Below are 16790 nucleotides of genomic sequence, written 5' to 3' on the forward strand. Positions count from 1 at the left end.
AGTTATCACTAATGTGTTTTCCAAAGCAAAGTTAAGTCATTAAAATAGATATCATTGAAGTTTTTTAAAAGCATAATAATTTTAAATGCTTGTATTCAAAGGTATATTATTAATTTATAAATACAGCAAGTAGTGTGTTAAAGGAAAGGTAGAAGGATAACTAAGCAAAGACTAGAAAATCTTTCTTTGATCAAAGTGTATTGTACGTTGTCTCTGCCCTTTGTTTTTACTAAGGTTCTTGTAACAGTCAAGTACATTAAGAGAAGTTGGCATTAGCACAGTAAAATGCATTTAAGGACAGTATATTTGTTGTATTTTGTTTTAATGTGTGTGGGGTTTTTTGTATTTTTTTTGTAACAGATGGTTTGATGTGCTGCAGAAAGTTTCTACACAGCTGAAAACTAGCATTTCCAGTGCAGCAAAACATCGTGCTGATAAGGTACTTGTATCTCTGTTCTCCTGAAAGAGCTGTACCTTAGATTTAAAACATTTTTCCTCCTTTCAAAACTAATTTGGCTTTGAATCAGAGACGTGTTCAGATGTTAGATTACTTTAAAATCTCTCTATTACAGAATGCTATTCACAATCACATTCGTTTATTTGAACCCCTTGTCATAAAAGCATTGAAACAATACACAACAACAACGTCGGTACAGCTGCAGAGACAAGTTCTAGACTTGCTTGCTCAACTGGTTCAGCTGCGAGTTAACTACTGTCTTCTGGATTCAGATCAGGTTGGTACCTCACCACATTTGCAAATTGTCATACATGTCTCACCAGCAGGCTCAGTTAACATCTGCAGCAAAAATATTTCCAGCAGTCCATTCATTGTACTAAAAGTGAAGACTTAACAGGAGGTTGAGACTCAATTTCCCAGCCCTCAGACACAAATAGCTTCAGACTTCTGGGGTTTTTTGCATGTAAATGACTTTTTGAGTTCTGCAACAGCTATTTAAGAACTGCTCATGAGATGGACTTCAGGAATAAAATGATGTGGACAATACAGTCAATTTTATTAGATAAAACTTCATTTACAAATGGAAATACCTTTGTCCATACTGAGAGTATGGACTTCCTTATGACTGATAATAAGCATCATGGTTGACAAATATTGTTTGATGCTAATGGAGGCGAGGGCAGCTAGTGGCAAATACAGTAGTCTGTTTAGTCCATAGAAGCAGTGAATTTGTAACATAAAATTTAAATAGTTTACTTAGAGATGTTTTATTTACTACAGTTATTTTCAGGTTTATAAATGAATGTGACGTGCAATGCTTAAGTTTTCTGTAAATTCATGAAGAGATAATTCTTCTGAATGCATAAGTGGATTTTGGATTTTATCTCAGTTTAGATTTTTAGCTGATTCTTACGTTCTTGACTGCAATACCTCAAATATTGTATTTCATGAGTGAAAGATTAAGTTATACTTAAAAATATACAGACTACAGGTTAAATGTGGCATAAGTTCATGCAAGCCATAAAAAATATTCAATAGATTTCTCCATCTTTTGTAACTGCAGAGGGAACATTTCATAATGTGGTGCAAATGATTTTCAGTGCCTGTCTATAACTGTCAGAATGGTTTCAAATGGAAATTAATGTCTGTTCTGATGCACACTTTATTCTCTCTTTAGGTGTTTATTGGATTTGTGCTAAAGCAGTTTGAATACATTGAAGTAGGACAGTTCAGGTATGAAATTGGCAAACGGCCTTTGAACAATGAGGGTTTGCAACTGTCTTGTTCTGAAAAACATTAGTGATGTGTCACAAGTAGTGATTAGATTTGCTGGTTATTTCTGCCTTATGAGAAAGGGAGAGTTCTCTTGTGGGCCATGTGCTCGTTTATTCTCTGGCTCCAATGGTAACTCTTCCAGATATTTTAGGTTCCATGTGACTGAAAAAGTCAGGAAGTAAAATGGATAATAATAATAATAATAATAATCTACAACTGTGTTTTTTTGTTGCTCCGTTTTGGTATTGTAAACCCATTCCTTTGGGCCCCCCTGCCAAAGCTGTGCTTCCAGAAGTCAGCATTTCATTGCTAGATGCAATTGCTTAAGGGAGAGCTACTTTTTCCTATTGTGGATTCAGAGTGAATCCATATGTACTCTGGTCATCTGGTACACATTGGTCATAAGCAAGTCAGTGAAATTTTTACTGTCAGTTATTTCTGGTTTTTCTCACATTGGAGTTTTAATGAAGAGAGAAGTTGTTCTTTTGCTCTGTGGATCTTCTACAGAAATAATCTAATGTGCATTAGACAGTATGTTATAATATTAGTAACTGTAATGGTCAAAGATTGAAAGAAAACCCTGGGGAAAAAACACATTTTATAGAACAGGGCACAAAAATTACAGAAGTACTGTATGAAACCAGACCAACATATTCTGTAATAAAACCTTGACTGTAAAAAGATGGGTTTTACTGAACAAAGCTGTGCAATTCAAACTTGACACTGGAATTTTTTGTCTTGTTTTCAGGGAGTCTGAAGCAATTATTCCTAATATCTTCTTTTTCCTGGTGTTGCTGTCTTATGAGCGATATCATTCCAAACAAATAATTGGAATTCCCAAGATCATTCAGCTGTGTGATGGTATCATGGCCAGTGGGAGGAAAGCTGTTACACATGGTAATTCAAAGCAAAAAATAAAAGCTATTAAAAAAAAAAAAAGGGAAAGAAAGAAAAAAGGCATCAACACTTACTAGTAATAGTTCAGCAATAAATCCACGGTTGACTACTAAGCTATAGAAAACTGTTATCATACTGAGTGTTCCAGAAGAGCTAACTTTTAAGACATGAAATACTTTTCGCTTAATTCCTTCAGGAAATTCATTATATCATACTAACACTACTGCCCCACATTTTGCTTGTTTATAATTGCAACAGAGCTTTTATTTGAAACTTTATTCAGTAAGAAGTTCACAACTTAGCAGTGTGTGCAAGGCTTTGATTTTAATTTTTTGTCCATTTCCCTTTCCTTCTACTTTCAGCCTTTAAGTAGAAGCATCTCTCTCATAATTTCCAGTGATTCTGCAGAGGAATACTTCATAAGAATATATTTTTTTAAGTTCTGTGAGAATAGGGAAATGTATTCATAATTTAAATTTTCTAAAAGAAGTAAAAAAAAATATCCATCATTATGCATGATAAATATGGGGTTTGTGGGTTTTTAGGTATGGGTAAAATCTTTAATGAACTAGAACCCAGTTTACTTTTAGTAACTGAACTGTTAGTTCAAGAAATCACTGTTCAGGAGTGATTTGTCTCATACTAAAACAAATACATCTCATTTCAGCAATACCAGCTCTGCAACCCATTGTTCATGATCTCTTTGTGTTAAGAGGAACAAATAAAGCTGATGCTGGAAAAGAGCTGGAAACTCAGAAGGAGGTTGTAGTGTCAATGCTGCTGAGACTTATCCAGTACCATCAGGTAGGAGAGGAGGATGAAGGGTCCCTCTGTGGTGGTCTGTGAAAGGGCAACATTGCTGTGACTGCTAGAAGTGCTTCAGGCAATATTGATGATTGTCTATACAAAACTGGAATAGGTGGACTCTGTGTGGTATCTTTCTTTGTAGAGAGAGAGTATGCAAAGATTTTTAAGGATATGGGAAAGGTTCTGCACTACAAGTTAGTATTTTAGGTCAAGTAACATAGCTGTAGAATTTCCTAGTCAAGCCTAGAAAACAGAAAACTAAAAAGCTCCAGTTAGGATCATGATCTTGGCTGTGTTGCAGACAGAATAAACAGAAGGTTGGTGGAAGAGAGGAAACTTAAAAGAATGGGATTAAAATGGAGGAGACAAGTTTAAAATTAGGAAAGATGCTGCATGGAGATGATTTAGGTATTGCTGTACTTGAATAACACTTACTTGAACAAGGTAATGACACTGGTAATTAGGTATTTGTTATGACTTAGTACTTTGACCTAGACTTTGGAAAACATGCTTCTGCTTTGTAGGAGTGTAACAATGACTTGTCAATACACTTTGTTTTAAAGAAAAACATAAAAGTAATTTTAAGAGAAGTGTCATGATCAACATGGGATCTTACTGCTTATTCAGGTGCTTAACAAAACTAATGTGCCTTTCTTTCATAATGTGAAAATGCAGTTCTAGTGTATGCTAATGTAAGCACTGTATTTTCTGAAAAAAGTCAGTACATCTTGTCAAAATAATTTGTTAGAACTGCGTGTTCAGATTGGGGTAATTTTGTGTATCCACATTTTCTTTTGAATTTGTAGTTTTATAATCATAAAATGACTAATATAACTGTATAAAATGACACTCTGTAGACACATGATGTGAAATAGTGAATAACTTTGTTATATAAGGTACTGCAGTTGCTGGCAGAACCCCTTCTGACACACTTAACCTATTAAAGACCACCCATGCACTGCTCTTCCCACACCATCCTATTTGTAGGTCTTTTTCTACCCTGTTCTGCTGGTGCAAGATGTGTAAACCAACCCTGGGCTGTTCTGTTGTTCCCTGGCTGTGGCTGGGATGGTCTGCAGTGGTTTCCCTGGACATTTGAGAGGTTCCCAGAGCTGCAGCCTTCAACTTTTTTCTGTTGCAACTGGAGCTGCCACCCATGGAGCTCCAGAATTAAGTTTTTCAGTGTGGAATTGCCCCTATCTCCTCTCCTGAGAAAATCTTTTGGGAAGAAAATCACCTGGGAATCTCCCTCTCCCTCATCTGAACTACCTGAATTTGCTTTACAAGTGCTCTGACTTGTTTCCTGAAACAGATTCTTTGGTCCCCCTTCCCAGTCCATATATTAACATTCTTGCATGCTGTGTCTCTTGTCTTCCTGTCCTTCAAAGTGTGGTCTCTGTGTGTGTCTCTATAACACATCCAGCTACCAGAAGTGCTCCTTGCTTGGTGTGCTCCATTATGTTGTCTCTTAAAACTTTTATATGAAAATGACATATCTCAGGTGGATGAGCCCCATAAAAATGTCTGTTTTGTTTCCTTGACCAAATTTAAACTTTATTGAAGCTAGAGTTAAGACAGAGTATACATGTGGAAAATTGCTCTCTTTCTTCCTCCCCTTTTTGTTGAGTAATTGGTATGGTATTTAGATTTATGATTCTTTTTCCAGTTGTTTGAGTAGTCTGACAAATACCATTTCAAAAAGTACAAAACAAACATTTTTTTTTATAAAGTTTATAAAAGTAGCTGGAAAATTCTTTAAAAACCACCACCAAAAAACTCGTAACTAAGGACAGGCTTTTAACCTGAAAATGGGGTTTTAAAAGTGTGCAGTTTTCTCATGTGGGGTTTTTTTTCCCTTTTGTCTTTTTGGTAGGTGGTTGAAATGAATATTATTTCCCACTATGATATTACTGGAATGTTTTCTGTTAGTATGGGTGTTTACTTACTTTTTTTTTTTTTACTTTTCCTCAGGTGCTAGAAATGTTCATCTTGGTATTGCAACAGTGTCATAAAGAAAATGAAGACAAATGGAAGAGATTGTCCCGGCAAATAGCTGACATCATTCTCCCAATGCTTGCAAAACAGCAGGTTATATGATTGTTTTAATTCTATAAACACCTTAAATAATTGCTGGAATGTATGTATCAATAGTAGCTTTGAGTATTTGATTTTTACTTTTTTTATATGAAGACAAAGGTTATTGAAATTGTGGTTGCCATATATGGAAAAAACAACTGCTGCAAGGTAAACTTAAGTCTTTGAAGTGATGAAGTTCGTATTTAAATGCATGAAATATATGCAGAATGATCAAGACTGTCTCCAGAGTAAGGGTGTTCTGTTTCTCTTAGGTACATGGTAATATCAGAACATTTAGTAAATGGTGTGAAGATGGTCCCATGTTCACTGAATGTCAGATTTATTTTTTTCGTGGCTGCAGTGGGTCTAATTGCAGACCAGATTACTCAAAGTCCCATCCAACCTGGCCTTGAGCACTTCCAAGAATGAGACAGCCATCCCTTCTTTGGGCAACCTATTCCAGTGCCCCACCACCTTCACAGTAAAGAATTTCTTCCTAATATAAATCCACCTCTTTCAGTGTAAAGCCGTTCCCCCTTGTCCTATCACTACCTGCCTGTGCAAAAAGTCCCTTTCCAGTTCCCTGTAGTCCCTTCAGGTACTGCAAGAGCCTTCTCCAGACTGAACAACCCCAGCTCTCCCACCTTGTCTCCGTAGCAGAGGTGCTCTAGCCTCAGATATTCTTTGCTCCATGATGGCAGTTCCCCAGTCCTGGGAGGAGATCTCGCATCTGGGGAGAGTGGGCAGAATCAGACAGCAGTTTTAGAGCAGAGCTGAAATGCTGACAAAATGAAATTGCTGTTGTTTTGTGTGACTGCACATGATCATCTTCCAAATTACTTAAGCAGGATAGGGTAATCTAGATTTGTAGTCCAGTTTTTTGCTTTTTGCAATTGATTACTTTATAATTTATCTAGAAAACTGTTCAAGTAAGCTGTCCTACCACTGTAGCTCTTCACTTTTCTGATTATTAGGTTTCTTTTCTCCTAGTTACCTGCATAAGTTTAATCGTGACCAGCATTCCAGTCTATAAATAAACCTGGTAGGATGTGCAATGAGGAGGAAAGTCTCTAAATTTTTTGACAAATCAGTCCTCTGGTCTCATTCTCTGAATAAGGCCTATTTCTCCAAATGAAATATATGTGGTATGCACACTGGATTTCATATGACAGATTTTTGTCCATGTTCTTAAAACTCATGTCTAGGAAGGCCTGCAATTAAACTTAAATTTATCTTTCATAGCTTTTGGTTGCTCTGGATTTCGTACTGTGAAGAACAGCTTTATTACAGGTTGTTACAGAAATGTTTAAAACAGAGAGTGTAAATTTGGTATTGAAGTTACCTTTAGTGGACAGTTAGAAATGAGTTTTGTGTTTTCTTTCACAGATGCATATAGACTCTCATGATGCTTTGGGAGTACTGAACACTTTGTTTGAAATTTTGGCCCCTTCATCCCTTCGCCCTGTGGACATGCTTTTAAGGAGTATGTTTGTTACTCCTAAAACAATGGTAAGCTACTGTTTTCAGAGAAGAGAGAATCTGGTATCTTTCATGCAAACAAAAGAGAATGTGTTTCTCTTTAATAATTTGCTAAGTGATGTTAAAGTATCAGCAGCATAATTTGGAAACAAATTGACTAGAACTGATGTGATTTACCAGCTGGGAGTACTTGATACAGGAGTGTTCTGCTTATGAATTACTTTCCTTCATTTTGTATGTTGAGGATCAGGAATGTCAAGGAAGGTACTGTTACAATAAAATAGAATACAATTTAATAGGTAAATTACATTTTTTTATACAAGTATTAGTAATGCTTTTATAGCTGAGAGATTGTTTACCAGTGAATATGAGCTTGACAGTTACCACAGGAATAGCATTTTGTAAGATCTGAACTTAAAATTTATTTCTGGTTTGCTCCAATCTCAAAAGGGTCTGATTTTTTACAAGTTAATGAAAATGCTAATTTTTTAATGCCTTTCTGTGTTGTGTCATTTAACTTCATAAGTATTCAATCTTCTGTATTTCTGTGTTTGTGTTAGGCATCAGTGAGCACTGTCCAGCTGTGGATTTCTGGAATTTTAGCTATCCTTAGAGTTCTGATTTCACAGTCAACAGAAGACATTGTTCTATCCCGTATACAAGAGCTTTCCTTCTCACCATATTTGATTTCATGTCAAGCAATCAACAGACTGAGATGTGGAGAAAATAATGTGTCCACACCAGAGGATCGCACTGAGGTCAAACAGGTGAAATACCCACCTGAAGAGACATTTTCCAGGTACACTCTCTTTTGAATAACCTGGGGAAAGGTGAAGAGTTCTGAGAAATCACAAGTACATTGGGCAATATTTAGCACATATAGAACTTCTGTCTAAATGGAATCAAGTCTGTTAAAAAGTTGACATGGGACAAGTGTGTGTGGAGGACTGAATGGGGACTGAATGGTGAAACATCCCTTTAAGTGGAAGCCCAGGTTCTATATTAGAAAATTGGCAGCAGTGGGATTCAAATCTATTGAGTTAGTTCTGTTCTTTTTCTCTTTTTTTTTTTAAGACCCAGCTTTGTTTAGTTGGTTTCCCATGCTGATGTCCTTGGTCAGTGACAAACTTCAGGCAAAAGAAGCATGGAGAGATGGCAGCAGTATTATGTTGACATAATGTTTGTCATTAAGGCATTGTGTTTTAATGTGGTGGAAAGCATTAGAAATAGCTGTTTGTTTAAGAAAACAATAGCATTTTACTCAAATAGGGAACTCCAGATAGGAATAGAATGCTGTTTGATGTCATTCAGCTCACTCTGAGGGTAGTGGGTTGAGGGAAGAGGGTCTTCTGGACACCCATACTGTGACCTTATGTCCAACAGCAGTGAAGTAATGGAGTTGTGGTTATGGCCAGGAGCAAGGATGGCTTTCCTCAAATGCCCTCTTTTGGTGCTTCTTTTGACAGCACACATTGTCCCAGCTGGAGGTTTGATAAAGAACCTGTGTAGTAGAGTATGGATAGATGAGGTGAGGTAAACAGGTGAATTACTGTGACTTGCTGAATTACCCCTGCTCAGCTGAGCTGTGGTGACTGTCACAGATTGTTTTTAGTTTGATTTAGCTCAATTGCATTTAGCAAATCACTATGAAGACACCACAGCATTCTGAATATTTGCTTTGTGAGTGAGTTGGGCCAATGCTAATGTGACTGTAGGTGATGAGAGATAACCTGAATTTAATATGTAATTATTGACGTGCTCATGATCATATAGCATCCTATTTGTTTTAGGTTAACCTGTTCTGTAGCATTTCATTTACTATGTTATTTAGGATAGAAGGAAAAGAACTTCATATCTTATTTTTCAAACTAAAGTCTCATAGGCTAACCTCATCTTTTTCTGAAAGATTGATAATTTTCCTATTGATTGTATATGTGTTTCTTTCAAGATTCTTACTACAACTGGTTGGCATTCTACTGGAAGATATTGTCACCAAGCAATTAAAAGTGGACATGAATGAGCAGCAACACACTTTCTACTGCCAGGAGCTGGGCACACTGCTTATGTGCTTAATACATATCTTCAAATCAGGTAATACTTGAAATGTTGTCCAGGTCATAGCATGCAGTGCTAGGCTTTTTGAGTTCCAAGACAATTCATAAATGCATTGAACTACTGAGAAGGAATATGTATCTTACTCCATGTAGAGAATTTAGCAAACATGGTGCTTATGCATGCAGGGCACATTTTGCACATTTCTTCTGTCTTTGTGGAACAAAATAGAAGTAGTGACCCTGCATCTCTCCTTGTAACTGTAAAATTTTTCAGTCCAAAAAGCACAAAGCATTCCAAATTTGTGACTGTATTTCTCATGTTTCATCTCCTTTGGGGGTTGGTTGGTATGTCCAGCTTAAGATACTGAGTCAGACCACTAACTCAGACTCCTGAGAAGGAAGGTTCCTGGCTTTTGCCATAATTAATAAAAATATATAAAACAAGCAAAAAAAAAACCCAACAAACCAAAGAAAAAAACACCCCAGAAAACCAGGGAAGGTGGCACTTTTCCAGCTAGCTGGTCTTGAGTTCCTTTCTTCAGGTCTGGAAATTTTCCCTTAGGTTTCTTCTGCTGGATACACAATATCTACTCCTTTGGTACTTCCTTAGTTCATAGCTTGATTTAGTCTTATTTTCTGAGTAGTGGTATTATCATGCCTTTCTTTTATTCTTTCTTGCTATGACTGCCCTTTTTGCCTTCTGATTTTCTGCTTGAAGCTGAAATACAACCTTGGTTTACTCTTAGTTGTCTGCAGTTTAAAAGGTCTTGGCACAAGTCCCTGGTTCTTCATAGGCTTCCTTGGGAACATGGGACAAGGAACTCTGTGTTCTGTTGCCTTGGTATGTAAAATAGGAGTCCTCCAATCTGAGGTTCTTGGTGCAAAGGCTCCAGGAGTGTGTGTGAAGAAACACAAAATTAATCTTTGTTTTAGGTGTGCTTTAGGGGCCGGAACTCTGGACATACAGAGTGACAGTTCTCTTCCCATGTGTCTGTTACAGTAATAATTTTATTATGTTTTTATACTATTTTATTATATTAAATTATGTAATTATAATAGTATATGTTTTAATTATATATTAATTTATGTTTAGCAGAAATATTTGAATCAAATATTATAACAAATAACTTGTACCAGGTTGTTTTGGAATAAAGTGATTAAATGGTGTCAAGCCAGGAGCAAGGAAATCAGAAACTGAAGCTGGTGGTTGAAATTGGGCAGTGGGTTCTTCCACACTGGGAGCTGGGGATAATAGAAAGGAAGGCTCAGCTAGTTCTGCTGCTGTGACTGGCTTCCAGGCTGCATTGGGAGTCTTGCCAGGAATTACGTAGTAATTTTCATGCAACATTAAAATTAAATATTAAAATACTCATGCAGAGCACTGGGATATGTGGATTGGATGATCTCTAGAAATTAATTTAATGTAAATCTACAAATAACTTCAGGTATATTACCAGTATGGTGTAACAAAGTAAAAGAAAAGTTATTCAGACATCTGGGCTGTATTTTCATGCCATAACATATTTATTTAGGTTGAGGATTAACTAAGTGTCTGAATTTCTAATGCTTTTCTTTTGTTCGGTTGGAACCTCCATAATTATTTTCTCTTTAAGTTATATTCTCCTAACTATGGGTGTAGCTTACAGCAATTTGTGTGTGGAAACATAGGCTGTATTCTGTCATTTCTAACCACTGTTCTACTTGGTTGCTTTGTCTTCTCACCCATTGCAGTTTTTTCAAAATGTGAGCATTGCTGACTCCTGTGTTTCCGACTGTAGGAAGCTACTAGATTATAAGTGAACATTCTCAATCTATTCCTTTGAAGTTAGAAATAAAGGGCATGGACAAAGTAAAAAGATGAGCATGCAATGGTTTTAATGACTGTAGGAAGTCACTAGATGGTGTAGTTTCTGCAAATGCAGGGAGCTGGAATGGGGCTAGCACAGCTTTGCTAATAAGTGGAACCAGAGATTTGAGACTCAGCTATTTTTCCCATTCTTTGCTATTTACATTGTGTGTTTGTCAGTCCTGGGGGCAGCTTAAATTGGTCCACATGGCTGTGGAATTTACAGCTTCATTCTTCTGTATGTCTGGCAAGGAAAGCAAGTAACACTGCAGATTTCCTTCATTATTCTGATTAGCTCTTGGTTCCTAACTGACTCTGAAGAAACTTTTTTTGCCCCCTGGTCTTATCTTCTCATAGAAACTCAGAGTCCTGTACCTTTAGACAACTTTCCTTGTTTTTCCACCATTTTCTAATTTCTTTATTTCCAAACCTTTGTTTTGGCATACAAACACAGAATCAGTAATTCAGAAAGCAAAATTCTGCTTTTTTGCTGAGTGTTCTGTTTTCCGGGTAATGGCAGAAATACGTAATTTAGAAACTGGATGAAAGAGAATAAATTTAGTTTCAACTAAATGTGTTTGGAAAGCCATCCTCTGAAGTAGGATACTCATAGGTGTTCTTCCTTAACATGCAGAGTAGTAGTTACCTCGTGGTTCTTAAGTAGAACATCTGTGTTATTAATATACAAACAAACTAACCCTGGTCCACAGGTGACAGTTTTAAGTTTAATGAAGGTTTTCATGTATCAGATTAATGGTGATTGTCATGAAACCTATCAAAACATTATTTATTGAATATGAGAGTTGGCAATTTCTGGTTTACACGCTGCCCTTGGGCGAACTTCATCACTTACCTTAAATTTGTAAAACTGCTTCGAATTTACCTTTCTTGCAGGAATTCTACCCTGAATAACTGTAAAACTTCAGAATTCAGACAGAGCTTTGTTACTCTAACATGGTTTTATTGTTTTCAGGGATGTTTAGAAGAATCACAGCTGCAGCCACCCGACTTTTTACAGGAGATGGATCTGATGGTAGTTTCTATACACTTGAGAGTCTGAGTGACCTTGTTCAGTCCATGATTCCCACTCATCCTTCTTTAGTTCTCCTCTGGTGCCACATCTTGCTTCTTGTCAATTATACTAACTACAACTGGTGGTCAGAAGTGCATCAAACCCCAAAGTAAGTTTTGGTTTTGTTCCCTAGTAGTGTGTTTCATATAATTATATTTTCTAAAATCATATTAAAACAATCCAGCTGCTTTCTTCCAAGCCTGTCATTGAATGGCGCTGCTTGTATTATGAAATGTAGTTCTGCATTTACTTTGTGTGTACACATTGTCTGTTCTGATATTGGTGTGACTTCCAAGCTAAGGAAATGTGTCCTGCATTCAGTTGCTCCTCAGAAGAACTGCCAGGTAATCTCTTTACTTCTAAGGCAAGAAAACTTCATCTTTGTACTACTTTTTATTGAAACAATGGAAATAACTGTAGCAAAATACTCAGTGTTTCATGTTGATATGGAGACCTCATACTTCACTTTCTAGGAAATAACTAGCCAGTGGAGATGATGGACACTGTTGTGTTTATGGCAATACAGTCTGATCATCTAACTGTAGCTACAGGATTATCTGTTCTCAGTGAGTCTGTTGCTAAATGCTGTCAAAATATGGTGTTAGCACCCTGCTGGTTCATTAGCATTAAGCACTGTAATAACCTCACTTAACACTAGCTGTCTGAAATTTGGAGATGGGTTCTAAAATGGGTATTCTCTTGGTCTGAAGTTAGTTTATCCCACCTGTCAGGCATTGGAATGATTTGTCCTCCGTGGATAAGGAAGTTACCTCCTCTGAGGGTGGATTAACTGTAGAGGGAGGCAAGCAAGTGACTTGAGGGACATTTCTGGTGCTTGTGCAGTAAGTGTTGGGCAGTCTCATCTTGCTCTACACCTGAAGTGCATCAATACTTTCACAAATGTGAGACTCTTGCTTCAGTTCAACCTTAGGTATTGAAAATATATTATTCTGATTTGTGGAAACATGGAATTACCAGGATTATGAGCAAAGCAGGGCAACTACTCAGACATTGGAAAAGACTGTCTTGGGAAGGGTGGAATCACCATCCCTGGGATTGTTGAAAAGGTGTGTGGATGTGGCACTTCAGCATATGGCTTAGTAGGTGAGGCATGATGTGGTGCTAGTTTAAAGGTTGGATTTGATGATCTTACAGGCAACTTTGATGATTCTATGAACTAAGATAGCTGTACATTTTTTTTTTTAATTTACCAGTATTGTCTCTTTTCTGGGTTGGGCATCACTTTTAATCTGACACTAGACTAAGTGCTCAGGAACACTGGTTTGGTTTGAGAAGAAAATACAGGAGTAGGTTCTGCTGTCCTACCAGAGATGCAACAGCCCACGTTCTTCTTTTAAATAAATCATTTGGTTCTTTAGACTGTCTGAAGAAGCAATAAGCAATGCTGCGATTGTTAAAAAATAAAGATCTGATGGAAAGCAAAGGAATTGTAATGTTTGAATTACAAGCAATTCAAGGAATTGGAATGTTTGAATGAAGTTTACAGGCAAAGACGTGTCATATATAAGGACCTTGGTAGGATACTCCAAACACTTTGGTTGTTCATGTTTCAGTAGCCATACCAAGAAAATAGTAACAACATGCAATGTATTTTTTGCAGGCGACACAGCCTTTCTACTACTAAATTGCTTAGCCCTCATATATCTGGAGACAGTGATGAATCTGACCTGGAATCTAAGCGTGGCATGTGCAATCGTGAGATAGTGAGAAGAGGAGCACTCATTCTCTTCTGTGACTATGTTGTGAGTTTTGAATTATGACTTTTATAACTACAGTTTTGAGTTATTTCAGGATGCTGACAGTCATTTATTACTGATATGTGTTAAGTGAAAAATGAAGATCTGTGAAACTAGTAATTTTATTTTCAGATGGTGCTTCTATAAGCTTAGATATGACCTCATTTGACATTGTTTTCTGTTCTGAACTGAGAGTTCTCTTGACTTGTGAAGTTTACCTGGTGGGCAATAGAATTACCTTCTGAATCACATCCCTTACTTGGGAGGTGCTTGGAGCACACTACGTAGTTCCAGACTTCCCAACATCAGTAGCAGTGCACAATGTCCAGGAGACAACAAATTTCCATGCCTACACTGTAAACAAAGAGGTTTTACATTAACATTTTAACTTCCATTTTGGTTCTCCAGTGAGAACAATTTCTGTGGCTTTGGCCTTTTGCTGCTTCAGTATTAGAGTTTTAGTTCATTGGGAACTTCTGAAGTGAATTTTCAGTAGTAGGAGGTATTGCACTTGGCTTTGCACCTCAGATCAGTTTTGAGGTAAGGAAACTGCATTCTTTTCAGGTTCAACTGAACAGAAAGCTTTCTTTAGGAAGCACTTCAAGTACTAATGGACAGTCACTAGAGTCAGATTAGAGGTCATCCAAGGTAAAATCCTCCAAAAACCTCTTTACTGAGGTACTGTACAAGCTCTCAGCATTGCCTGGTTAACTCTACAGATATTTTCGTCTTGCATTCCACTGCTTGTTTATATACACAAGCTTTTAGGTGTTTGACATTAATTATTGACAGATCTCTGGATTTGCTTTCCAGAAATTCTTCATTTTGTGTTAAAGGCCAGTAGTAATAAGAATCTTTAAGAAGCCTGAATGAAAATCACATTTTGCAAGACAATTCTCTGTGTATGTTTATTTTAAACCCATTTCATTAAAAGCAGCGTCTTCGAATCAACCTTCTCAATTTACTTGTTTCTAACCTGTTTTTTAGTGTTTTTAGAAAAATAAGCTGCATGTTCATGGCAAATACCTTAATTTGCAACAAGAACAAAACATTTGGAAAATTTATCATGTAAAAATAATGATGGTGGTATTAAGATATAGACACTCTATGCCATTATTTCAAAATAGCTACCAGAATTATATATGAGAAGCTTCATGTTATGTCATGTTTAGTAATTAAAATCTTAATTTTAATTACTGCAATCAAATTTTAATTTTTTCCTCTTTAGTGTCAAAATCTACATGATTCAGAACACCTGACCTGGCTTATTGTAAATCATGTTCAAGACTTGATTAATCTGTCCCATGAGCCTCCAGTACAAGATTTTATCAGTGCTGTTCACAGGAATTCAGCAGCCAGTGGTCTCTTCATCCAGGCTATTCAGTCACGCTGTGAGAATCTTGCAGCTGTAAGTTTGACTTCTTGACTTCTTGTAAAGAATAAAGTTACTTCATGTCAGTATAAGTTTAACTGATAAGTATGCAAAGTTTGACATTTCTGGGTCATTTATCAACTTCTAATTTTATTTTTAAAGTCACTTACTTAAAAATGCAAGCAGCAAACCTTATATTAGCAACTTCAGCATTAGCTGTGTTCCAGTCCATCAAATCTGTGTATTCAGGTGGAGATGGTTAAGCTGCTTTTCTTCCTTAATGGATATTTTCCCACATAATCAATATCTGATGGGTAAATTAAAGCTGGAACTTTCAACTTCGATTTCAGTGCCTTAATAGTGTAAATAGCAAACTAACTACAGAGGCAGGAGTAGGAACCAGTCCATCTTCATAGGCCCTGGCAGTATGAAAATTATTTGTGAGCTCATGCCTTCCCCATGGATCTGTTTTGAAAGTTGTAGCCACTTGGTGTGGGAAAATCACTGAGAAATTCAGGGTATTATTTCTGTTGATTATTTTAGTTTTCAAATTAAAAGGAGTGGATGATGTTTTATAGGGATGTAAGGTTGTATGCATCTCTCATAATCATGGGAAATTTCATTTGCTGGACTTTCTCTAGAGATAATTGTGATTAATGTGATTATAATCTAGAGATAATTGTGCCACCTGCACCCTGAGTAGCTTCAGTGCTGTTTCCTATCTCTTTCCATCGTCTCTGTGCAAATAAATCTAGGGCAGCTTTTAAGTTATGTGATATTAGTCTGGGGTTTATTAGCTGAGAATCAGCAGAATGAACTAAGCTGAATATGTTTTAATAGAAGATGTAGTCACTGTGTGAAATGCTTGGTGATTATCAGGAAAGTCAGTAAAACTAAAATAGCTGGTATTAACAGACGGTTCTAAACCAAGATTGGTTTCATGAGTAATACTATTTTGTCTCTGTATTTCTCCCTTTAGAATATTAGTGCTGAAGGTGCTTATAGTTAAAAAAAAAAAAAAAGAAATTAAAAAAATTATTTGCACACCCTTTTAATCCTGAGTTGCTACTGCTGTTTCTTAACATATGCTCAGAAAACCCCCCAGGAATTGTCTGGATTTCTGTATTGTCACGTGTTTTGACTATGCACATGTTCCTGCCTTCTTCCAGAAAAGAGTTGAAGCTTCTCACTCTGTTCAAAGCTTTTTGCAATTTTACCTAAATTTTAGCTTTTCCCCTAAAAGTTTTGCTTCCTGTGTTTTGATTACTCTTGTGAGTTTTTACAGTTACACATCAAAGAACTTGGTCATTTAATTAATATGAACACTCAGTAACTCATTCACACAGAGATGATTATATTGATCAGGTAGTTGTCTACTACAGTTTTTTCTGAGTGTCTTTCCCTTTAAAATCTTTGTATTCCAAATTGATTGTAATTTTTTTGTCCATTTCTCTGTTCCGTGCTGTGTGAACACGTAGCCCACAACCCTGAAGAAGACCTTGCAGTGCTTGGAGGGAATCCACCTGAGCCAGTCCGGGGCTGTGCTCACGCTGTACGTGGACAAGCTGCTGTGCACTCCCTTCCGAGTGCTGGCCCGCATGGTGGACACCCTGGCCTGCCGCCGCGTGGAGATGCTGCTGGCAGCCACCCTGCAGGTACACTGCACCCCCTGCCTGGGAAGCACTTTGGGTGCCCCCA

The 16790-nt window shown here is 37.0% G+C and overlaps 1 protein-coding gene across 1 annotated transcript in view; it reads left to right on the forward strand.

Moving 5' to 3' along the window:
• HTT (huntingtin) overlaps positions 1-16790 on the forward strand; it is a 79627-nt gene that overhangs the window by 37814 nt on the left and 25023 nt on the right. The window contains exons 31-43 of the mRNA XM_041487137.1: positions 361-439; positions 573-734; positions 1635-1690; positions 2481-2629; positions 3297-3433; positions 5408-5524; positions 6899-7021; positions 7552-7790; positions 8940-9082; positions 11865-12072; positions 13585-13726; positions 14949-15128; positions 16571-16747. Of these exons, the coding sequence (XP_041343071.1) occupies positions 361-439; positions 573-734; positions 1635-1690; positions 2481-2629; positions 3297-3433; positions 5408-5524; positions 6899-7021; positions 7552-7790; positions 8940-9082; positions 11865-12072; positions 13585-13726; positions 14949-15128; positions 16571-16747 (1912 nt within the window). The remainder of the gene's footprint in view (positions 1-360; positions 440-572; positions 735-1634; positions 1691-2480; positions 2630-3296; positions 3434-5407; positions 5525-6898; positions 7022-7551; positions 7791-8939; positions 9083-11864; positions 12073-13584; positions 13727-14948; positions 15129-16570; positions 16748-16790) is intronic.

Source organism: Pyrgilauda ruficollis, unplaced genomic scaffold (genome assembly GCF_017590135.1).
Source record: "Pyrgilauda ruficollis isolate IOZ18807 unplaced genomic scaffold, ASM1759013v1 scaffold1, whole genome shotgun sequence".
NCBI classification, from domain to species: domain Eukaryota; kingdom Metazoa; phylum Chordata; class Aves; order Passeriformes; family Passeridae; genus Pyrgilauda; species Pyrgilauda ruficollis.